General features: G+C 41.9%; 1 protein-coding gene across 9 annotated transcripts in view; it reads left to right on the forward strand.

Moving 5' to 3' along the window:
* The window catches only part of KLF12 (KLF transcription factor 12), a 581105-nt gene that overhangs the window by 531115 nt on the left and 24021 nt on the right, over window positions 1-25969 (forward strand). For all 9 annotated transcript variants that reach the window (XM_084767870.1, XM_084767873.1, XM_084767874.1 and 6 more), the window contains one exon: window positions 18428-18585. In XM_084767870.1, the coding sequence (XP_084623996.1) occupies window positions 18428-18585 (158 nt within the window). The remainder of the gene's footprint in view (window positions 1-18427; window positions 18586-25969) is intronic.

Below are 25969 nucleotides of genomic sequence, written 5' to 3' on the forward strand. Positions count from 1 at the left end.
TAGACTGTTTCTCCGGTGGCTCATACAAAGTTAGACAGTTGACAATACAGCAAATTGGGTAGCTTCCCAACAGATTTACAAATAGGAACTCAGCCATAATGGCAGAGTTTTTCCATGGTAGATCCAATCCACTTAGCCATCAGTGAATGAACTGGTGGATAAAATGTGTCTTTAAAAAACTAAAATGCAATGGGGGCATTTTAGAAAAGAAATGAAGTTCTGATATGTGCTAAGATGTGGACAGGCAGATGAAAGGAACAAATGTTGCCCAATTCAATACGAGTGAAATACCTGGATTTGGTAAATCCACAGAGGCAGAAAGCATAATAGAGCAGTGGGTCTGGTGTCCAGTACCACAGAGGCTGAGGCTGAGCCTGGACCACATAGGGAAACAACTTAAAGAGAGAAGAGATGGAGAAAAGGATTGAGGAAGAGAAGAAAGGAAGAAGAAGAGAGGTAAAAGAGAGGAAGGGGAATGGGGAGGCCAGTAGGAAAATCCCAGAAGTAAAGTTAAAAGCTCAGTAGTTAGTGTGCAGTGGGGGTGTCTACTGGGGAGGATGGAAAGTCTTAGGAAGGGCCGCGGGTGGTGGTTGGATAGCAATGTGAATAGCCTCAGTACCACTGGACTATACACTTAAGAGAGGTTAAAATTTAATTTTACGCTATGTACATATTAAAGTAACACACCAAAAAGGCATTAGAGTCTTGGGGGTGGGGGTTGAAGGTTGAGTTTCAGTTGATATAGAAAGAAGCTAAACACACAGTATGCCCGATTTGAGATAACGTTTTGAACGTTGAGCGGAAAGTAACTGTGGACAGATTGGAAGTGGTAGAGACCAATAGTCGTGGAGGATTCTTGTTTCTGTTCCAAACTGTCAGGAAAATAATGGTTGTTTCCTGAGGAGGGAAAAAACCGAACAAGCCGAATTGGACCTTTGTTTTTATTTTAGATGCATCTTCATAGTTAACCCAGGCTAGCCTCAAAGCTGAGATTCACCTGCCGCTGTCTCCCATATTCTGAGACTGTCATCATGTGCCACCACATCGGGCCGTGGACATTTCATGTTAGAAATGCCCACTTGACACAAGAATGGCAGATCAAACGCTGCACCTCTCATTCAGGAGAGAGAGAGCTCTTGAGATGCACTAGTGTGGCTTTGAAAAGATGGACTGTGGATCCTTCTGTACCAAACATGGGAATGATGAATAAGGTGACTCAGGAAAGGAGATGATGTGCAGAAAAAAAAAGTGGTCTGAGGACTGATCTGGGGGTGGGGGTTGCCGGGGGAAACCAGGAGAGGGGCTGTGACATCCACATGGAATACATGTCCTAAACATTCAGGAGATAGCTGTGAGCCACTGGTCTAGGTGCTTGGGCAAACAGATACTGGCAAGACAGCACCCGCATCTTCATATCTGTACTCTTGGGCATGTTGCTTGGCTGACTCCAGTTCTCACCCACCTTGTTCAAATGAAGGTCATAATTTGCATGAAATGGCACAGGACCATCAGTCATTTCCAGGATACCTATATGCCTGCCTAAACGATTTATTTGATTGTCATAAGCAAGATTCTTTCTAGGACCCTGCAAGGTGTAGATACTACTGTCTTACAGGAAAAGAGGCCAAGGCATAGAGGAGCTGACAGTTTTCTAAGAGGTACCTGAGAATATGTCAGCAAGATGTTGTGTAGTTGTTAGCTTCCATCACCCTGACTGTCCGCTAGTTTGAGCTGGAGTGGCCTAGCGGACATCCAGCCAGCTGCCTCAGGCCATGGTAAGCTCTCAGAGTCTGTTTCCTTCATCCCCTTGTCCTGCCCCACACATCAGTGCATCTCTCTGAGGTGCTGAAAAACAAACTCCTATAATTAAAACCAATCAGAAAAGCAATCACCTAGTTCATCAAGTATGTAAACTGCCAACCATAAACTCAGCAATATCCCTGAAAGAATTTAATGAACGTTAATTGACTGAATAAACAAAAACTATGCATTTTTACTCTAATTTTCTTTACCAAGTACCTGGCCTTTAGAATTATACATTGGATGGTGTTTAATGAAATTCCATTACCATTAAGTTTATTTTATGAGCTTTCTTTGATAAAACCCATTCAAGCTGTCCCTGAAAATACTTCTTTATTACCTAGTTTATATGACTCTCTTAAATTATTACTTGTCTCAGAGATGAAAAGAAAGTGCTGCTCTATTGTCTTGGAGACATAAATCTACTGTTTACATCCAGGATAATTTTTCTCATTAGCGTCTTCTGTGGTGTCTTATTCCCTATGGCTCAGGTTAATGACGTTCCTTTTATCTTGGTCACCCCGGCTAACCTACCTGAGTCACTTTTCATTCCCCATTATCCAGTCAATCACCAACAACTGACAGCTGGCTTGTGACATGCCTGGGAAACTGTCCCCTCTGGTTCAGATTTAAGGACACGACTTTGCTTCAGTCACTCCCTTCTGTGGTAACTGTGGATGGCTCTCTCAGCGTGTAACTTAAATCTGTCCTTCGCCAGCAAATCCTGCTTTTATAAGCCAGGAGTTCCCTCCCAAACCGCATCAAGTAAACATAAAAACAAAATCCAGACACTTTGTCAGAGCCCGGAAAATAAGGTCTCCTTAAAGAACCATCCAGAGACCACTTCAGCTGGGCTTGGTAGTCCTGGATACACTAGGTCTGACCCAGCCCACTCTTCCCATATGAATCCTGTACAGGAGACAATTTGGTGCCAAGGTTAAACATGTAAGTTATTTTCCCTTTGGTATTGTCAGCTCTCTCTTCTCTTCTGCTCTCTGCTTGCCACAGACACATCTATTCATCAAGATTCAAGACTCATTCTTTGGTGTCCTCCATTAAGCTTGCCCTGGTTTTCCCAGACAGAACTGGACCCTCCCTCCCTGGATACCCATTGCACTTGATTGTGGCTCTCTTTATCACATATCATTTTTATGACTTAACATAATTATGATTTGCATACATAATAAATTGGAGAATTTTTTATTACATTCACAGCTGGCACTGGATTCCTCCACAGCAAAACTCTTGGTGTGGACAGTATGTCCTTAGAAAGGCCTAGAAATGCACTATGAGCAGAACCTATGCACCCCTTGGGTGAGAGCTATCTCCCAGGGCTATGGGTAGGGAAAGCTGCTGCCTGTGCCAAGGAAAGGAGTTGGTTGTTTTCCTCTTACATATATTTGGCATGGAATGAGGGAGAAACCAGAGACGTGATGAAAAGGAGAGCACTCAAGAAAATGAAGAGAGCCAGAGGCTGGGTTGGACCGTCAGAAGCACAGAAGAGCCAAAAATATTTCATAAATAGAGTGAGCCCCAAGGCAGAGAGGAGGAGACTGCAGGAGAATCTCAGCCTCCTGGCAGGGGAGAAGCAGCCAGTAAAGACTGCTGACTGCTCTGTGGTTGTCTAGGAGATGCTAGTTGAAGAGGGTGATATTTTTTAACATTAGAATTAACACTGTAGACAGAGATAGCCCTGAGAACACAAGCCTCCTGGAATTCTCCACACTGCCTGAGTGTCATGTATTGGCAGAGACTTGAGTCGTATTTCACATATTTAAGGTAGATAAATAACCAAATGTCGTGCTTCATTGGGTCACGGACTCTCTGATGGTGCTTTATACGGACACCTGCTTTTCCCTGGTTGACTCACGGGAAATAACTATTCTTTTGAGTCCGTTGGTGTTAAACCGTAGTCCTACTGATTATCTTAGCTGGAAAAGGTCAAGCTAAAAAATTAACAGGGCATAAAATATTTAATCATCAGTAAATATGGTGCTTACTGTTTTTATCTTACTATAGAAAATATTTTCCGTGGCTTCCATAGGAAATATGCAATGTAGGAGGAGAGATGTGAGCTAAAGCTAATAAGATTCATTGGCCAAGTACTTAGCAATTCCAAGCACCCCATTCTTACCTACTGAGACTGCCAGTAAGAATTATCTACACTGCCAATCTTTACATAATTTTTACGATAGACTCCTAAGTGTCTGTGTATATAAATAAGCCATTATTATGTTGCTCAAGTGTTCCACAGTGTACACTGAGCGCACTGTTAACAGTTCAGTACATGTTGAAAGTTAAACAGTATCAAAGGGCACTCTGAGCCTGACAACTACGGCCAGTCTTTTGCCAATAACGGAAGAGAATGAAATTAAGAAAGTCGGTAGTACCGATGTCATTTGAAACTTGCCAGATTCTAACACGGCCCTTCCGCCTAGTGGAGTAGGGGATGGGCCAAGTCTGCACATTTGGTAGGCAGCCTGACCCAAGACTTGAATAAAAGGAGGTATCCTAAGTGAGCAAAGACGTGGGAGAAGCATCCACTCTGAAGAAGTGTCTAGTTGCAGAAAGTATTTGAAAACAAAGGATAAGTATTTATAAAGGAGTGTGTATCGAACATGGTTCTAGATTAAAACTACCCATGGAGCTCATACGCAAAGGAGACCAGAACCCTTCCCAGTTTATGAGGACAGCAATGTCTCAGTAGCAAACCCAGAGACATCACAATATACCAATATAGGTTATGACTACAAAATCCTAAAGCAAAACCCTAGTAAACTGAGCTGACAGAAAGCAAAGAAGTCTGTGTGTGCAAATCTACCAGGCTTTCACGATGAAAGCCCTCATCTGAGATGGGATGAAGGGAATGTCCCCGTCCCCATAAGGACCAGGTATGAAAGACTCACATCTAACAGACAGGATGACAGGATAGAAGATCACGTAGATGAAAGACCAAAAAGATCAAGACAAAGATGTCCGCATTTACAGCTTTCACACAACAGTCTAGCCCAGGGCAATTAAAAAATAAGTAATAAATCCAAATTTCCTCCTTCACGGTTGACATGCCATCTTCCACATAGAAAGGCCTAAGGGGGCCTCCAGAACATGATTAGAACTAACAAATAAGTTCAGCAAAGTAACAGAATGCAAAATTGGTACTCAAAAATTAGTGTTTCTTTATTCCCTAACAGTAGGCAATCTGCAAATGAAATTAAGGAATCAGTTCCATCTACAATAGCATGGAATAGAAGAAAAGACCTTGCAGTAACTTTAACAAATGACGTGTACGTTGAACACTAGAAACCACAAGACATCACTTACATTTTTAGTGGTTGGTAGGGATAGGGCTGGCTCAGCTGGCAAGGCTTCATCATGATGAGCCTGACAACCTGAGATTGATGTCTGGAGTCCTCACAGTGGAGGAAGAGACCCAAATCTCATGAGCTGCTCTCTGGCCTCCACACTCACCATGGCAGGTGTACCCCTTACACAAACAAATAAATAAATGAATGAATGAATCTGTAAAAATTAGCTTACAGAAAGAGAGACCTGGATTCATGATTGAAAACCTGTAGGGTGGTAGTACTCTAAAACTCACTTCTCAGGGCTGAAGAGATGGCTCAGGGCTTAAGGAAATCCCTTGCTCCTTGGAGGCTCAGGGTCCAGGTTCAGTTGCCAGCCCCACAACTGGCTCACAACTGCCAGTAACTCTGGTTTTAAGGGATCTGTTGCCCTCCTCTGGCCTCCATGGGCACTAGGCATACACAGACACCCATACAAACCAAACACACACACACACACACACACACACACACACACACACACACACACACACACACAAATAACCAAACAAATTCACTACAGATTTAATGCATTCAACATCCAGAGGGAAGCCATATTTTCTTCTGTAGAAATATAGGATATGTACAACATGATATGTACTGTATTTCCTTCTTGTCACTTTGGTTTTGGGACTAACCATCTTTCCACCCCAGATGTCTTTCTTTCTTCTACCATGAATAAGCGCAAAATGCATCACAAATCTAAGTACAAAAACTGAAGTGCAAAGCTTTTCTGAGAAAGGAAAGAAGGCATCTTTGAGATGGCAGGGTAGTCTGTCTGATCCATCTCAAATACCACACCTGACACATACACCACTACAGAAATAATGGCTTGGACTTATTCACGGTTTACATTACATAATCTCAAGTCATGATAATGTAAAAAATGACCCCATCAAGTATTTACAAAGTATGTACCTGGTAAAGGCCTTATAGCCAGAGCATGCAAAGAAATCTTTCAACTCAAAAAACAAAACTGCCAATATTTTTAAAGCAAATACATGATTTATTGGAATTAGGTGGAAGGGGTTTCATGGAAAGCAGATGCATAATTACAAAGTTCTGAGTCCCCTGACGCAAGGCACCCCTCCAGGTGGAGAAGTTATAGATACCACAGGACCAGTACCATTTTGGGTTTCATGTCCTGTCCTATTTCTGGCGAGCCATCCTGCTGCCTCCCATCCAATTCAGAGGATGCAAAAAGAATGCTTAGCGCATGTACCAAAATAGTTTCTACAATAAACACAGCAGGCTAACATGGATAGCTTTTCTTCACCTACCCCAACTCCTTTTACACGTGAGTTACCTGTGTTCTGCCTTGCCCCTCTCCCATTCAAAGTCAGGATAAATCCCCGCCCACAGAGGAAGGGGTAACCACTCAACTAGGCCACAGCCCAAATAATCTAGACCCCCTCACCATGGAAGAAAGAAAGAAAATGAAAATGGGCAAAATGCTTGAGGCAGAAATTTCTCTGAGATATGTACAAGGCCTATGAACATTCAAAAAGATTCTCAGCGTCTTCAGTTGATAGAAAACTGCCTAGGAAAACCACGTGAAGATCAACCTAGACACTGCATGCCTAAAACTTCAAAGATGGACATGCCTCAGGAAGATGTGGAAAAACTGGGCATTTCTTTTTTTTTTTAAATTTAATCAATTTATTCAGATTACAACTCAGTTGTTATCCCATCACTTGTATCCTCCCATTCTTCCCTCCCTCCCTCCTGCTTTCACCCTATTCCCATCTCCTAGGTCTAAGACTGAGGGGGACCTCCTCCCCCACTATATGGTCAGAGGCTATCAAGTCTCATCTTAGTAGCCTGCTTATTCTTTCTTTGAGAGCCATTAGGCCTCCCCACCAAGGGGAAGTGCTCAAATATGGGGCACCAGAGTTCATGGCAGAGTCAGTCCCCAAAAATGCTCCTCCACACAACAAGGACATATGCTTAACCATGTTCATAGCAGCCTTATTCATAATAGCCAGAACCTGGAAACAGCCTAAATGCCCCTCAGTTGAAGAATGGATAAAGAAACTGTGGTACATTTACACTATGTACACATTTACACATTATGTACACTATGTAATACTACTCATCTATTAAAAACTGGACATTTCTTAAAGTGCTACAGCCACTGTGAAATAGTCATAAGTTCCTTAAATACTAAATACAGTGTTAGTGGATGGCATAGAAGGCCTACACATGGGAATACAACTAAGAGGTCTGAAAACATACGTTGATACAAAAAATGTTAAGTTTTCATACATGTCAAAGAGCAGAAGCACCCATCAGCTACACACAGAGATATATGTATACACACACACTATATATATACTTTCTTTTTAATATATATAGTGTGTATATATATATATATATACTTTAAAAAGAAAGGGAATGTTGGTGCTTCTTGAAAATGGACTAAGCATGTGGCTCAATAATAGAACAAATTGCCTACTGATCTAGTGGGTACAAAGCTCTGTGTTCAGTACCCAGCACTGAAAAATAAGATAGATTTTTCTATGTCTACCAAACTTACAAAATGGTGCTAAGTGAAAGAAGCATTAAAAACCATGTAATGCTATTCTGAGTATGTTCAGTGTCCCCAGAGACAAGAAGTTAGTTTGCTAGAAGGACCCCTAATGAACTTGGGGTTTTCTTTGGCGGTGATGAAAATGTTTTGTAATCAAATTGATGTACAGTGTTGTGAGTGTCCTCAGTAATACTTTCAAGTACCTTTTTATAGCTTGTAAATTATGTCTTCTCAATGTTCCAATAACCAAATAGGGAGGAGGAGCACAGTTTTTGGAAACGCAGAGCATATATTGGACATTGGGATCAACATTACATTGGGCTTCGTTAATCTGCAAAAAGCCTGTGTAGTAGCCACTGTTAAATGTGAACTTGAAGTTTGGAGACCTGACCACCAAAGAGCTGAAGTGTCCAAGACATGATAGTTAATAAATTATGAACTCTGTGTCACATTTTTGTGTTCAGACTCTGAGTCCTGAACAGTTTCTTCTATAAAAATTAAGATTCTTGTTTTCTTTAAAGCAGTTTATTGGTAGTAAAATTTTAGAGGCCCACAAATGAAACTTGGATTCAGAGTTCCCGTGGTCTTCGGCACTCCATTTTAAACAGTGCCTTAGTTCTGTCTTGGCTTTATTTTCTTGTCTGTTAACAGATCAGCTGGTCAGAGTAGGATTTCATGATGAACACATAAAAAAAAAAGTGCCATAAAAGGCTGGTGATGTGACTCATCAGGTTTGCAGATGACCCAAGTTCAATTCCCATCTCCAACATCAACAGCCTGTAACTCTAGGTCCTGGGAACCTGTGACCCTCTCCTGCCGTGTACACACATACACATACACACATACACACAGAAAATTAAGGAGATCCTTAATAAATAGTGCCACATGAAAATAATGCCATGTAGTTCTTGTTCCAACTTGTGTAACGAGAATGAAAAGTAAGCAAACAAAATCCTAGTTTGTTTGGCCTGGGTTTCCTAGCAACCAAAGCAATAAAGCACACATTGTGCGATGCACAGCTCTATCTGATGAGAACAAAGAGTGTTGGTGGTTCCAGACATCTTGATGCTAAGGAAGGTGTTAGTTGTTACCAGGGTCAAGAAGACAGGTCCCTGACTTGAGTTCTGCCAGCAGTTAGCTGCGTGCCCGTGAAATATTGACTAATCCTGAAAAGCCACAGTTTCTCTCTCTTCTAAGTGTCTTCCAAGTATGAAATCAGGTCATAATAACATACTGCCCTACTATAGCACCATTAATTTGACATATTATTTGAAGGTTAACCTTTTCCTGAAAGGCAGGGCCGGGGGAGCAAATAAAATATTCTTCCCTGTCTGGTTTGAAAAGTTTTAGCTTTCCCCAAAAATGCAAATATAAGCCTATCTTGTGGTAGGAAAGATAACTATTTGTGGCACACTACAATCATTTTAGTGACAAAAAAGCTTACGTGGAAAACTACCGGGGAGCCCTCCTTGGTCTTGTTATTTATGTAGCCCCACGTGAGCAGTAAAAGCTTTTCAATAATTTATGTAAGCCTAAGTGCGAGGTAGTTCACTGATACAGTTTCAGTGCTCTTTAATAAAACAAATCTCTAGTGTGACATAGACCTGCCTAATGACCAGCATAAAATAGACGGAAACTTGTTTTGATGGTTATGTCAAAAGTTTTATTTTATGGTTGTGTTAAAAAAAAAAATACCTCTCTAGAATAACCTATTTGAAAGATGCTGTATTGGTTTTAATATTTAAAACGTGGTGTGTTGTTCTATCCTGTGTTTGCCTGGGGATACACACACACATAACTGCTTTACTAGTGAATCCGCCTGCTAGGGAGAGCATTCTGATGTAGGAAAACAAGCCTCTCACCGTACAGTTCTGTCAAAGAGCGAGCACTGTCCTGTCGATCGGTCACAGCTCAGAGGATGGTCCTCAGGCCCCTCCCTGCCTCCTTTTCCTCTTCAGTCTTTCAAACATAGAGACGTATGAATGAGATCACGGCTTCCTGCTCGAACAGCTCAAAGCTAAGCTATTATCTTTCATCAAATAAAGAGGCTTTTTTTTTTAAGATTTATTTTTTAGTCTGTAGGCTGTTGCTTTGTTCTGTTGACAGTGTCTCCTGCCTTACAGAAGCTTCTCAGCCTCATGAGATCCCATTTATTAATTGTTGACCTTAAGGCCTGGGCTGTTGGTGTTCTGTTCAGGAAGTTGTCTCCTGTGCCAATGTGTTCCAGGCTCTTCCCCACTTTTTCTTCTAACCCATTTAGTGTCTCTGGTTTTATGTTGAGGTCTTTCATCCACTTGGACTTGAGTTTTGTGCATGGTGACAAATATAGGTCCAGTTGCATTTTTCTACATGTAGATATCCAGTTAGGCCAGCACCATTTGTTGAAGATGCTATCATTTTTCCATTGAATAGATTTGGCTTCTTTGCCAAAAATCAAGTGACCATATGTGTGTGTATTCATTTCTGAGTCTTCGATTCAGTTCCATTGATCCACCAGCTTATTGCTGTGCCAGTACCATGCTGTCTTAATTACTGTTGCTCTATTGTACAGCTTGAGATTGGGTACGGAGATTGCTCCAGAAAATCTTATAATGTATAGGATTGTTTTTGCTATTCTGTGTTTTTTGCTTCTCCATATGAAGTTAAGAATTGATCTTTCAATGTCGTCAAAATATTTTTTACATATTTTGATAGGAATTGCATTGAATCTGACTTTCACACAAACTCTGGTGCCCCATATTTGACCACGTCCCCTAGATGGGGAGGCCTGGTGGCACTCAGAGGAAGGATAGCAGGCTACTAAGAAGAGACTTGATACCCTAGGAGCATATACATGGGGAGGAGGTCCCCCTCAGTCACAGTCATAGGGGAGGGGAGTAGGGGAAAAGCGGGAGGGAGGGAGGAATGGGAGGATACAAAGAATGGGATAACAATTGGGATGTAACATGAATAAATTAATAAAATATTTTTTAAAATACCTATTTTTTTTTTAGTGATGGGGTGTAGATGCCCTCAGGGACCAGAAGGGGCATCAGAGAACCAGAGTTAACAGATGGTTCTGAGCTGCCCAGTGTGGGAGCTGGGAATCAAACCCAAGTTCTCAGCGAGAGCGGCGTGCCTTCTTAACTACCAAGCCATCTCTACAAACCCAAGAGAATTAATTTTTATAACCAGATTCACTTATCAGGAAACTGGGACAGAGGGGAGGACATCCTATTGAGACTCTGGATGAGAGAAGCATGGGAGAATAGCAAAGCAGAAGGATCCAGAGGGTCCTAGAAACCTACAAGTAGAATATTATGATAGGCAGATTTGGGCCCAGGAGTCCCGCTCAAACTAAGGCACCAGCCAAGGACAATACAGGCGGTAAACTTTAAACCCCTACCCAGATCTAGCCAATGGACAGGACATTCTCCATAGCTGAGTGGAGAGTGGGATATGATGTTCTCAGGTACTCTGGTGCCTCACCTTTGACCATGTCCCCTGGAGGGGGAGACCTGGTGGCACTCAGAGGAAGGACAGCAGGTTACCGAGAAGAGACTTGATACCCTATGAGCATATACAGGGGGAGGAAATCCCCCTCAGTCACAGTCATAGGGGAGGGGAATAAGGAGAAAATGGGAGGGAGGGAAGAATGGGAGGATACAAGGGATGGGATAACCATTGAGATGTAACAAGAATACATTAATAATTTAAAAAAAGAAAAAAAAGAAAATGGACAAAGTTATACAAAGCTAAAAAATAAAATTAGAAAATAAAACCAGATTCCAGAGAGTTTCAATCTTAGATAAGTTGAAGAACCATATGGAGAGGAACTAGGTTGGTGGGCGGGGGGTGGGGGGGTTCCCTTTTCTGAGAATAAGGGGGGGGAGGGAAGAGGGTGAGAAGGTAGGACTGGGAGAAGAGGACGGAGGGGGCTGCAATAGGGATGTAAAGTGAATAAAGGAAGGAAGGAAGGAAAAGAACCATGTGGATAAGGAAAGCTGTAAAGGCTACTTTTTGGTTGGTCTGTACCTCTGTGGTAGAACGCTTGTCTACAACACAAGAGGTCCTGGGTGGAATCTCTAGAAAAAACAATAAATAAATTAGGCAGCAGAAATCAGCAGGAGATAGGGCACAATGAATAGGGTAGGGCTTGCCTTAAAGGCATTCAGATTAAAATAATTACCTGTAATCCTACTGTGACCTAGAAGGTTTGTTTTGTTTCTTTTCTTCTTAAGTTCTCAGGATCCACCAAGCCACAGCTCCTGGCATAAAACTTCAATGTCTGAAGCATCTCTGTAGAAACGTTCTTCTACATATTGAAGCCAATTATGTGTCTCCCATGATGGGGGGTGTGTGCTGCACACTTCAGGAGTTCATATGAGTCCCGAGCAGATGTTTCACCTGGTGGCATGAAGGGCTTTGACGAGTAGTCTTTGCCGTGCATAAAGTATTTTCCCAGGAGTTGCTGGCTCAGTAGACGCCATCTGTCTACAAGCGATCTTTCTCTTGTTGGTCAGAAATAATCCTTTCAACTGCCAGTCTAATTGCATACTAGAAGTTGGATAATAGAAACAAATATAATAATCACATCTGATACCTTTTGATTCTGTTTTTAAAAAGCCTTTTTAAATTATCTTTGCACCTTTTTTCTTTCTTTCTTTCTTTTTACACATCGTTTTTCTTAGCACAATTTAAATATGAGATGTCTAAAATCTCAGTCTATGGTATTTTTTGATATAGTACTAGTCTAGAAAGCAGTGTGGGAAAGCACTTCGTAGCAGCTGTTATAGTGAGGTCAATTCTGGAACACTGAATTTACTCCCAGTCCCTCAGCCTCTCAAGGGACTTGCTTCTAAAGCCATTATCATCTTGTCAACTTTGTAAGCGAGTCTGTTTATTAAAATAAAACAACAATCAGAAATACATTTAGGGCATATTCTGTTTATATTTTTAAAAAGTGTCAAGTTTAGTTTAAACTCACAAGACTGTGCTTTCTGCTAATTTAGACAAGGTACCGTTCTTAATATCTACATACATTCTGGGAGAATATTGAATTCATATTCTAACATGAAGTGGGGTAATATCTGAGTCACAGCTTCTAGAAACAGGAACAACTGCTAGTTTTGGGATTTTTGATCTGCTGGGAAACTGCAAGCGGCAAGGAAGGCACTTTGTGCTACTGTGTGTGCTGTGCTTTGGGAAGGAGGCAGCTCCTGGGATTTAGCAGGGACTGGTCTATGGGATAGCTTTCCCTAGTTAACAGCCCAGGAAAGACCTGGAGCCAGTTTTGGGGAGCAGAGTTGGCTACATGGTGGAAGAAACATCTGTAGCTACCTGCTCGCTAAGAGGAAGGCCAGGATCATTGTGTGTGTGTATTTGTGTGTGTGTGTGTGTGTGTGTTTGCTAAAATACTGTCAATTCCAATATTTTCTGCTTCTAGTTTTTATGTTTTGATGTGTGTGTCTTCTTAGCCTTGAAAGGATGTCCTGGCCTTTTATTCTTTTTCCTTTTTTTCCCTTCCTTCCTTCCTTTCTTCTTTCCCTCTCTCTTTCACTCCTTTAGGAACACCAATTTCAGTGGAGGGCATCTCCTCACACTGAGGTCACCCATGACAAATGGCCTTTTATTACCTCCTGATTATACTTAACGGTGATTTCCCCCCCCCCCCCCAACGGCCGCCATGCAGTGCCCTCTGTTTAAGTGGAGCTTTTTCTGGATGTGATTCCCCAGCCTCTCTGCATTTAATTCTCAATTAACTTGCCACTCCAAGCCTGATGGTGCTGCTGCTGAAGCCATGATTCATTCATTTATCCTCTCAGGATCTACATTTTCCCACTTGGGCCTTGGAAGCCCCTCAGGCATGGATAGCCACTACGCTGAGTGGGCTGGCCTTCTTGGGAATAAAGGGGCCATAAAGTCATGGCTCTATTGTTTATTTACTATTGGTCTTGATGATGACAATGGTGGTGGTGGTAGTGTGTGTGTGTATGTATGTGTGTGCGTGCATGCGCACATACATATATGAACACACATATGTATGGTGGAGCTCATGCACATGCCACACCACACATGAGGAGGCCAGAGGCCAATGTTGGGGAGTTGGTTCTCTCCTTCGACCTTTAAGTGTGCTTCAGGGATTGAACATAGGTCTCTGTGATTGCACGCCAGCTGTGTTTACCCACTGGGCATCTAGCCAGCTGCAGCCACTGCTCTTTTGAACTGTATAGATGTGTTTAGTACCAGATTCGTGAACATAGTACTGAAAGCCTGGTCTCAGCAATTTTGAACATACAGAAGTTATTACTAAGTACCATTGAAATAATCCTGTCCTGGCAATGCACAATCATCACTTCCCATTTATCTTCTTTAGGAAACAGACCAATTTGTAAAGCAGCAAGTCAGCTTGGGTCCCCAGTGCCATCTACGCAGAGGGCACATTGCTCTGAAACCACGGGACATGAAGGGTAGACTAGAAACACTGCGAGGGTCCTGGCAGCCGTTCTGGCACACACCCCCATTCTCACAATAAGCCTCACAATGAGATCCTGCAAGGAGAAGCTTCTGGGAGCAGTCACTCATGTGTTCCTTCATACTTACCTGGATGCCTGCAGGAGACGATCTTCCTTGCATTCACCAGCCTCCTACACACACACACACACACACACACCACGGTGGACACACGTGTTTCAGAATGCCATGCTCCTGAGCTGCTACAAGTATCGTGACCTTTATATGTTGATAGCTAACCCTGAGTCCCTGATATTCAGTCCCATTTAAAATATGAAGCTTGGGGAAAGGGAGAGAGGAGTGAGGGTTGAGTATCTATTATCTGAAGACTCAACGATCTAAGAATCTAATGAAGATTAATTATTGAACTCAAAGTTATATGTTAAATGAAGCAGAAACACCTTCCTTATGGTCCATTTCTTAAATGCTTACGATATCTTAGGCTGTACAAGAGTACACTTCTTAAGTACCAGTACTTGACAGCATGGGATTGGTCCAGCCAAACTCCTCCCCTGTTGTGGTTCACCTACAGTGCCTGCTAACTATGGAGACCCTGGCTTCCAGACAGCAGAGGTCCTTACAGCACTGGGTCGCCCTAGCTTCCTCCTGCATGCTTTAAGGTCTTCGCGTGTTTGGTCCACTATGGCCACAGTCCCATTACCTTCCTGTGGACAGAGGAGTAAGTCGAGTTGGAAGTGTCACCTCAAATGGTGCTCCCTCTGTATCTACTGGCAGAGCCTGTGCTCTGTAAGGACAAAGAAAGCCACCCACCGCTCAGAACCAGCCTTCCTACATTCCATACGTGCCTTTCAAAAGTATTTTTTCATTTGATTCTTGTTGTACAGATTCCTTTTCGTGGTTGTTCTACTTCACACTTAAAACTATTATGCTTTAGAATGAAGAAGAGCAGAGATGAAGGGCTGAGCGTGAAGGATGTCCGCTCTGCCTCCATTAAAGCCAAAAGCAGTTCCTCCCATTCTGGAACCTCTGCTTTTCTCTGTGCTGCCCCACAGTAACCAGTGGGTGGCTTTTATCGTAGCCATGTTTCACTGTCCCTTCAAGGCCATTTCAAAGCCAGGTTGGTTTCAAACTTATTTTTACTTCTCATGGTATATACAAAGTCTTAGCTTGGGTAACTGGCTAGAGTCAACCACAAGCAAAATCTGTGGCTGTGCTCGTGTGGGGTGACATTAAAATTCTAGATGCTAATGTGTAGGAAATATTGCCCCAAATGGTGTATTTGTTATAGACCTTAAGTCTGAACTTAATGGAACAAGTGCTATCATTGTCTTGATTTGTGAAAGATGTCAAACATCACACAACACCATAAAGGACTTTCTTTTATAAGGCTCCTGGTGCCAAAGTCTATATTTATTTTCCTGGTCCCATAGTCAGGAAATGAATCTCTTTCACCATCTCAAGGAACACACAGTGCTTCTTGTCCGCAGGAATCACACTCAGTGCTAGAGTCACTCTGAGGACTGGCTGAAGCTGCTCTTTCATGTTGTTTTGACTCTTGTCACAATCGACTCCTGTCCCAGCAACTGACTGCATGACGTGGAAAACCACAAAGCCACATTGGTTGATAATGAAGGCTTTAAAAAGTGGCTGAGCCCAAAGCATAGCCCGTGTTCTTCCACTCCCGTGTACGTCTCGAATTAAACTGTTTCAGGCTTGATAAACAGAATGTATGTTTGATCTTAACTACTCTAAAGCTTTGGCTCACTAACCTGCTATTTGTAGACAAGAAAATACACTTCAAAAAAGTAAACATGAATCTTCTAGAAGGAAATTTTGGAAATCAGCTGGCTGGAGTAATGGAATAATATGGTGTCAGAGACAGTCCCTGTTTGTCACTTAGGAGATGGGGTTTTAAAACGCAGGGACAAATGGTCATTGAGCCACTACAGTAATTCATAACTGAGGGGTCAGCCAACTATGACACATGGACACTTACATTTTTGCAAATAAAGCTTTATTGAAACTGTGCTCCTTTGCTGCCATGTGCTCTACAGCTGCTTTCGTGATGGAGTTTTAGAGTTTATTAACTACAGTATAAGACTTCACGGTCCTTAACTTTGAGATAAAGCAGTTACTACCTAGATTTTTGCATAAAATAGTCAACCGAATTCCTTCCTCAAAACTGAAATAGCTATTGTAAAAATTGCAGTGACTTTATGTACCTCTAAAAAAAAAAAAGAAGAAAAGAAAAAGGAAACAATACTAGCTAACCTCTAACAATCTACCAACTGCAAGAAACATCTTCATTTTAAAAGTTTAAAATGTGGAATAATGCCTATGAGAAGTGATAGGTTATAGCAGATAACATCTACTTAAATGAATGGCAGCCATGGTTGATATATCTTGTAGAAACAGGGGCAACTGTCTCTTTGTTGTATTTCATTATAATTTTAGAGAACTTGATACGTAGCTAGTACAAGGATGAGTCATGTTCTTTCTGTCTTATACTTGTATCCACATAGATTAGATGCTTAATGTTTAAAAAGGTCGTGGAGTTGGGGAACAGATAGAAGACTGTGTAAAATTATTTCATTGACATAGCATTACTTAGGATGTTTTTAAAAAAACCCACAGTCATATTATAAATTTCTATGAGTGCAGATATATACATATAGTAACATATTCATACATATATGATATGAAATTGGGTGTGAAGTTGTGTAGGGGAACAGAGGGGACTAACAGGAGGAGAGGGAGACAGGAGAGAGGAGGTGGGTACAGGGGAGGTGTACTCATCATGCAGTGTATACCTGTACGTAAAGGGGCCTACATAATAGCAAAACACTTTTACTTGGAAAGATCTAAAGAAAACTGACAGTGGCTTTTCCCTGGGAGGAAGAGAAAGGATCGAGGTGACGGCGCAAGAACAAAAGCTCATCTTTATCTTTGTGTTCGGCTCTTAAAAGAGTGGATTTGTTCATCAAAGAGCTCCTTCCGGTTTGCATTTACTTTATACAGGTGGCGATGTCTGTGTGTACATGTGCATGCCTGTGTCATGGCATGATCATGGAAGCCAGAGGAAACCTATGCGTGAAGTAGATTCATGAGTGCTCAGATAATGTAGCAAACAGTCTAAACCATCTCACTCCCCCTACTGAACCCCCCCCAAAATAATTTTAATTCTGATGTTTTAAAACATGTAGAATAACAAATAATAAACATATAAAGACATCCCAAAACAAAACAAAACAAAAACATCAAAACGGGGGTGGGGGGGGAAGGAAAACAAATGTCAGTCATGGTAGACGTATCTTGTAGAAACAGGGGCGACTGTCTCTTTGTTGTATTTCATTATAATTTTAGAGAACTTCATGGGTAGCTAAGACAAGGATGAGTCATGTTCTTTCTGTCTCAATCAAAAGAGATTAAGGTTTGAAAAAGGAACATGTAAATGAATTACCTGACATTACGAAGTAATCCTGTTTTTTCTACTGGGCATTAAAATGAAACAACACGCAAGTCTGGGCCAAACTTCATAGTTAAAGTCTTTTTTTTTTTCTCGTAATAGTAGTATAGCTAATCTTTGAAGACAATGCACTCTGTTCCTCACCACAAAAAAACAAAACAAAACAAAACACCAAGTGGGAAAGTTCAGTATCACACGCGTTTCTTTGCACAGAAAGGGTTTGTCTTGAGTCACCGTGCTGATGTACTGTTGCCAATGCTTTCAGCCTGACCTCAATGGTTTCGAAACGTGCACTGTGATTTTGCACGGTTGTATAATGCTGCATGCAAGCCAGACGCCCCTCTTATTAAGTATGTGTGTATTGACGCCGTCTAGAGCAGGGCTTCCTAAAACAGTCTCTAGAAAGACAATTTAGATGTGCAGAACTGAGCTGTTAATTTAGCACTGACAAAGATTTGCTTGGTTTTAGTTTGTGTTTTGTCACATTAGATTGGCTTGGTGGGTTAGAGTGTTTTAGCAAAAGGTCTTATTATATAGGCTGGGCAGTGGGGGCTCCAGCTCTAACTCTTCCTGCCTCAGCCACTCACATGCTGAGATGACATGCCTGTATCCCTGTGCCTCGCTTACTGTGGTAAGCATGGTTTTTCTTTCCCTGGAACTCTAACCAATACTAGCCATGCAGCTGTCTCTAGTGTTGAGAAACATCCGGGAGCTGAGAGTGGTGTGCGTGATCATGGACACCATGACGCTGCATTCTCTAAACCATGTTCCCAGGCTGCTGAGTCCCAAATGCAGGCCTGTGCTTCTCACCGTGCGATGTCACCCTTTCTTTTGCAGTTCCATCTCACCATTCAGCATTGAGAGCACAAGACGCCAGAGACGATCAGAGTCCCCGGACTCCAGGAAGCGGCGCATCCACAGATGTGACTTCGAAGGGTGCAACAAAGTATACACAAAGAGTTCTCACCTGAAGGCACACCGGCGAACACACACAGGTACACAGGGCTTCCCACTGGGGTCAGGAGGAGTGAGCCGTGACGACAGCTCACCCTGGGCTGGTTAGCGTATGGCTGACATCCTAAATATTTTGAACTTAGTTCGTGCCTTTTGTCTTGCATACACATCTTAGATGCTGTGGAAAGAATGAGCTAATCATCTTTAAGGCAATCAACTTAGCCACTTAATAATTATGTAATTTACTAGGTTTAAAAATAGCCACAGGGCACCTCAAACAGCAAGCTGAACAAAACTCTTCCCTTCCCTTCCCTTCCCTTCCCTTCCCTTCCCTTCCCTTCCCTTCCCTTCCCTTCTTTTCCCTTCCTTAAAGCTTACATTTAACCCACACCATCCTTAGGTCATGTGTACTCTATGTTGTTGTTGTTGTTGTTATTGTTGTTTTGGGGGAGGGTTTGTGGTTTTGTTTTTCCAGATGGCATTTCTCTATGTAGCCTTTGGCTGTCCTGGAGCTCACTGTGTAAACCAGGCTGGCCTTGAACTCAGAGATCTGCGTGTCTCTGCCTCCCTAGGTGCTGAGATTAAAGGTGTACACCACCACTGGCCGGCAATACTCTTTCTCTTAAGTAGCAGAGAAATAAAAGGAAACCTCAAAATTTATATTACAAAGCAGCACTGATGTATTTTTTTTTTAATGAGTGCCATAAAATTCTGTTTGATTTTCTTTAGTAGTTGTTGTCCCATAGGGAGGGGGATTTTTGATCCTCACGGAGAAAAGAACTTGACACCACAAGTAATTGACAACTTTATCACAACTCAACCATCCATCCTTCCATACACCTATGCCCCACCCATCTAGAAAGCATTGATTGTCATTATCAGCCACTGGTCACAGCATCATTTTTTGTGTGTGTGCTGTGTGGCCATAAGCTGGCATCTCCTGCTTTCTTCTGGGTACCTTCAATGGGAGCTACTGGCTTGGATTGAAAGACAGAAGGACGAATCATCACTTGGCTTTCCCAAGACAAGTGACTGGTGACTGGTGTCAGAGACACTCAAAGAAGCAAATGGAACAGGGAAACAGTCATAGCAAGTCTGTCAAGGGCCCATCATCAACATGACCCAGACTGCAGTATGCATTCCTCATGGGAAACTTCAGGTAGAATAGATTTCTGTAGATCAACATCATCGTGCAAGGCAAACCTCTTCCCAGACTAAATTGTGAAATCATTGAATCCAGCCTCCTTTGCCATTTCTGTAGCTGCTGTTACCACATCTGTTTGCAAAGACATGGACCAGAAGCATTAATCAAACATGCTCTCTACAGGGGGTGAAACTGGGTGCAACATGCTGTAAGCTCATGAGTTGAACTGCAGCCACTCATCTCTTGCACTCATGAGCACATCTTGTCATGCTGGTTGTTATAACTCCCAGGGTTCCAAACTGAGTAGTAGGATTGTTGATGGCCCCACCCCACCCTACCAGCCTGCACAGAACCCTCCAATACTATGAGAGCTAGCCTGCAGGAAATAAGTTTTCTGGTCAGGACCAACTCGGTTTCACTAAGCCTTGTATATGATACTTAGCACTGGGGTCTTACCACCCAGTACTGATGGGTAACCAAGAGCAATGGGTATAGCTTGTACTGTTTTGGAGGGTCTCTGGGGGCACCCCTGATCAACAGCTCAAGGAGAAATGTCCTATAGCTGGCACTGGGCTTCATTTTTGGCAGCCAATGACTTCTGGGTGAAGCAACATCTCTGGTGGAGGACAACATTAGTTAAGCAAGGAGACAGCCAAGGGGGATGACAGTGGCCTGTACTGACTGATGTAGGAGTCTCTTGGGCTCTCTGGTCCAATATCCCCTGCGTGGTACTGGGGTTTTCTTAGCTACTCTATAGTGGTTCCTGCTTTCTTCTTCCGTGCTTCCTCTGCTCCCAATCCTTTCCCCCTTTCTACATAATTCTACCTTCTTCCCTCTCCTTTGACTATGAACGTTCTCCAGCGAAGTTCTCATCTGACTCAGACACTACTTTTAGTTTTCTGGTTTATTGATTTACTGCCGTTCTGTGAATTGAACCCACAGCACTGCACATGCTACCAAGAGATGGACTGCTGGGTCCGTTCCCAGCCCGTTGGACTGTCTTTAAATCATGTTCTTAATCGATAAGGCAAAGAAATGAACATAAAGACATGAAAGCCCACAAGTACCTTCTGTTGGCAGCTAATGAACAGAAATCATAATGGGAAGTGTGATCAGGCCATATGACTTTTTGATTATTGTGGGGAAATTTCTGTACACACACACACAGCGGCGGGGGGGGGGGGGGATTCTCTTTAGTGAATCATCACATATGTTAAGCTGTTGCTATTTCCTAGTCTCCTTGAGCTTTGTGGAATACATATTAGCCCCCTTTTCACACAGACACACCCTTATTCTCCTAATCCAAGTGACACATAATGAAAGAGCAGAGGGTTTTTAATCGGGTGTGATTAAAGGACTTATTTCCCCAGCACTATTGGGTTTCATCGTACAGGTTTTAACATATACTGAGTTAGTGGAAGAGACGTCATTTATTCACCGTAATTCATAACAACATAAACCTTGAATGCTGAAGCTGAATTAATGAGCTTGAGTTATTATTAAGATGACCTCCTATACTTTGAAGGTCACATCGGCCTTACACGTCATACCACAGAGTGTTTTCTAATTAGAGGGAGCAGCCCTTGACTGTCCCCTCTCACAGGCACTTGTCACTGCTCTGTTGTTTTCTACATGCTTGCAAGCCTTTTGTCTTGATCAGTCTGCAAAGCGACCTGGTAGCCTGCAGCTGTTCAGAATGCTTTCATTCAAGCACTGTTGCCCCAAAAGTAGGTTTTTCATGTCACCTTATAAACTCCCCTTAATGGTGTATCTGTCAAGAAGACATCGGGCGGACTTTGAAGACAGAGTCATGTTCTCCTACAGTGTGCATGCATCTCTTGTAGTGCCGTGTGGGGAACCCTCCAAATAATCACACTTCAGCTATCATTTACTTGGAAGTCAGGAGATGCTCGACCTCCAAATCAGATGCTCCCAATTTTGTCAGCCATGCCTTTCGAGATGTGCTCTAGCTTGTCCTGTCATATAAAGTTTGTGTTCCTTATATGCTGAGGGAAGAGATAGTTATGAAATTCTCTTAATGTGTACAAAATACCTTTAAGTCTTCTGGAGTTTCACTCTCTAGGGTCATATAAGCCAAGTAATTAGAAAATAAGTATTATAAGCCCTGAATGGTCCCCCTCTCCACCATCTCTCCTTCATCGTCTCCATCTTTCCCAGTTAATTGATGGGCAAATCGAACATGACAAATGCAAAACAAAAACAAAAACAAAAAACATGCCTTGGCTTGTAATCCTAAAGACCTTCATATGTCAGGCTTTTCTTTTAAATAGCTGGCAATGCTACCTCTAGTATGTCACAAAACATCCTTGCTAAATTCCTACTCAAGTCTCCAATGTACCAAACCTATCCATCCCCTTAGCAGGGAATTAGTTACTGCCAGACCTCTGTATCCAAAGGGTCTGCCCCTTTGCATTCAACTAGACTTGGATTGGACTCAACATCTGTGGACTTTTTCTTGCCAGCATCCCTCAGCAGTGTGTGTAGAAGCCGTGAGAAGCACATGTATTGTATCATGTATGTAAATAACCAGATATATCTGGAGAGTACAAGAAGACACGTGGAAGTTAGATGCAAATGTTCCACAGGTTTCTGTCTTATACCTTGAGCATCTGTGGGTTTTTTGTTTGTTTTGTTTTGTTTATCTGCAGGGAATGGGGATGGGACAAGAACCAGTTTTCTGATCCAAAGGGACCACTCTAGTCTGTGAATACATGACCTCCTGAACTGACAGTCAAGTGACATTATTGTCAAATACAAAGAAAATAAAATTTGGTTAACTTGTTGTAACTGGTGTCAAGGGATCCCAGGCTAGCTTATAATTTATAATTATACAAAAGATTTCATAACACAGTGAGTGAAATGTAATCAACACTGGTTCTATAGAAATTCAGGCTGGCTTGCATGCTTTTAATAAACATCTTAGCCTTACCTTTGCTTCAGGCGTGTTGAGTAAGATCCTCATATGTGACCAATAATACTTAATGTGGAGTTTGGGATTATAACAGATGACTTATGAAATCGCAGCACGCTATGGGAGGGGAGCGAGCTGTGATGAGAAACTTTCTTCAAGAAAGACCCAGTAATTATCCTGTTAATACATTTTAACTTTTTGCACTTTATTAGTGTCTCACCAGTTGTGTATTTCCTTAGGACTTAAAAATGTAAATACTTATAGGTATACAGAAAAGGGATCTTTTGTAGATATTATCAGTGAACACACTGTTAAAGAACAGCTTTGGGATGTATATTTAAATCTTAAAATAATCAGCTCTATTTTGTTCTTATGCAGCTAAGGCAATGGCACAAATAAATGAGCAAGTATTGTGAACTGTTGTCACTATAGCAACACCTGTTGAGGCTACATTGTTAAAGGAACATTACAAAGGAGAAACTGTAGCTCAAGAGTCACATCACAGTTTTTCCAGCAGGCCTACTGATTATATCCTCTGGTCTGCATGGGTTATATACTCCACCCAATGAGGCATGCAGTATATTTAAATGAAAATGCAAAAGGTTTAAGTCAATGAAGTCATATTTGTACAATGAAAAACTACTATTGATTTTCTTCTTTTAAAGATAGTACATGGCATATTAAATTATCAAAGTGTGCATTTAAAAAGAAATATAATATTTAGAATGTGCACTAGGAGCTAAACCAGTGGTTCTCAACCTATGAGTTGCGACTCCTGTGGGGAACTGAGCCATCTCCCCCCCCACTTAAGACGTTGAAAACACAGATATTTACAATGCTATTCATAACAGTAGCAACAAAATAAGTTTATGGTCAGGGCTCACCACAACACGAGGAACTGTGTAAAAGTGTTGCAGCACTAGGAAGGCTGTGAAGCACAGAGTAATTTCTACAATGCTGCGCTTTAACCCACAGGTGTCAGTAATTCGTATCGCCACTAGATGGAGCACTAGACTCAGCTGTCGCAGCTAGTCTGGGAGGGAAACCTGATGCCCTCCTGTTGTGTGTGACATAGGAAAGGGAAACAAGCCTATCTGTGTTCCACAGAACATTTCAGTTTAGGGATGAATGAAAAACACAGTCAAGCTTCAAACCAAGTTTTTCAAAGTGATTTCAACATATAAATTCTTTCTCTTTCAAAGGAGTTTAAATCTTTGAAATATTTCATATTATAAATTGATACTGTGCCTCTGCCACCAATCTGGGGGTTAATAGGTCAGTCTTGTTTAATGTTTGTTACAAATGTATATGAAAAGCAGAAGTTGAGATAAATACATTTCTCATCTATAAAATAACTCATATCAGAATTTTGATCATCAGAAGTTTAGGGAACTTGAAAATATTATCCAGTGAGGATTTAACTGTCTCTAAAATGTGTTCTTTACCTTCGCAAATAAAGGAAACTGTGCAGTGATTAATATCGCCTCCCTTGGTGAAAGGGGCATTGCTGTAAGGGGCCGTTTGTTACTCATAAAGTACATGTGGTGATGCACTTAAGGTCACTTACACCCTCATTGCACACTCGCTCCCGCACCCTGGGACCCTAAGCGGCTGCAGATCCCGCCAATCCTCCTTTTACCTTGACTCATCAGTCCTTATTGCTAGTCATGTTGTCTTTTTTCTAACTTGACATGTCTGGTTTGTTTTGTTTTAACTGAATGAGATTCTAAAGTGACTTGGGGAGATTCTGTGGCAGCTCTAAGCCCTGATGGCATTAACTCTACCTTCAGATATGTGCAGCGCTACTGTTCCAATATTTGTGTCGGTAATGCATAGCTCATGGGACATTGAACTCCATTTGCAGGACCCCTCCCTCGTTTATAAGAGAAAGCACGAGGCCTAGTGATGCTGCTAAGGTGTCCTCTAAGAGCTGGTTGGTTTCAGGGTAGAATCCTCTCATAGTAAGGAGCTTGTAAGTCCTGAACAGAGTTCAGGACTATGTACTGTCTAGCTGTATAGTCTGTATAAAGCTATAGTCTGTATAACTGTATAGTCTGCATAGCAGTAGAGCTGTATAGTCTATATAGATGTATAGTCTGTATAGCTGCATAGTCTGTATAGCTGTCTAGTTGCCTTAGCCTGTATAGCTGTATAGTTGCCTTAGCCTTACAGTTACATAGTCTATGGAGCTGTATTACTGTCTTAGTCTCTGTAGTTGTATGGCTGTATAGTTGTCTTAGTCTGCTTTCTACAACCAACAGCACACTAGCATAGACTAAGCAATTTTTAAAGAAATAAAGTAGATCGTGATTCTGCTTCAGGGTTGAAGGACTACATCAGATAGTGGCCTTCTTGATGCCGGAGTCCTGAGGTGGGTGGCACAGCCCAGGAGGCAGGAATGTATAAGAGGCTTAGCCACACTGGCTTTTACCACAGGCCCACTTTAGATGGTGCCTCCATCCATTGACCAACAACCATGTATAGACAACCCCTAGTCACTGATGAAGGTCTCAACTCTTCCTACCCCTCAGTGCCTGATGGTGGGGATTAAGTTTCAACATGAATTTGTTTGTTTGGGTTTTTTTTGTTGTTGTTGTTGTTTGTGGAGTGGGTTAGCATGTAAATAATACTTAACATACATCAAAGTATGCTGAGAAATTTAAAAATGAAATATGAAATCTGAAGTGAAGAAACAAATGTTTGTATCTGTCTTTAGCTCATGATTGGTAAGCTTGAAGCAGCTACCCAAGGGGTGAGGAACCTCAGATTTTTTTTTTTTAGCTTTATCCTCAGATGTACTAAGTCTCATTACATGTGTACCAGTCAGGACATCCGTTTTATAACCCAATTACATACAGTGATAACACATCACAGGCATTCAGTAGTTACTTACTGAAGTGGACCCAGCTATAGAAACATGTCATTGTAAGCATATGGCTATAATTAGATACCTTTGCTTGGGACTCTAATGAGTTTAATATGTATTTATTGTAGTTGTTTGGGGGTGAAGCTAACCATCATTTAGTAAGCTCAGTGTGTCACCATTATCGTGACTAAAGCAGCTGTTACAATCTTATTAAAATACTTCAGTTGTCCACTTGAAAGACCCTGGAGATAGATTGAACTCAACAACTATTGGTGGACATTTTCTGCATCCTGTAGACTGACTTTCAGAAGGATGGACAGAGTCATGGCCCAATGCTGCAGGGCTTGCAGGGCTTGCACGGCTTGCCCATGGCAGAGTAGATAACTCACAAGATAACCATGAAAGAGCAAGGATGCTGTCATTGCAGACATCCCATGCCTCCGCTGGAAACATGTCTAGATCTCCAGAAGAGCTGGAGAGTCT

The sequence above is a fragment of the Acomys minous genome, assembly GCF_964271855.1.
Source record: "Acomys minous genome assembly, chromosome: 18".
Classification (NCBI taxonomy): domain Eukaryota; kingdom Metazoa; phylum Chordata; class Mammalia; order Rodentia; family Muridae; genus Acomys; species Acomys minous.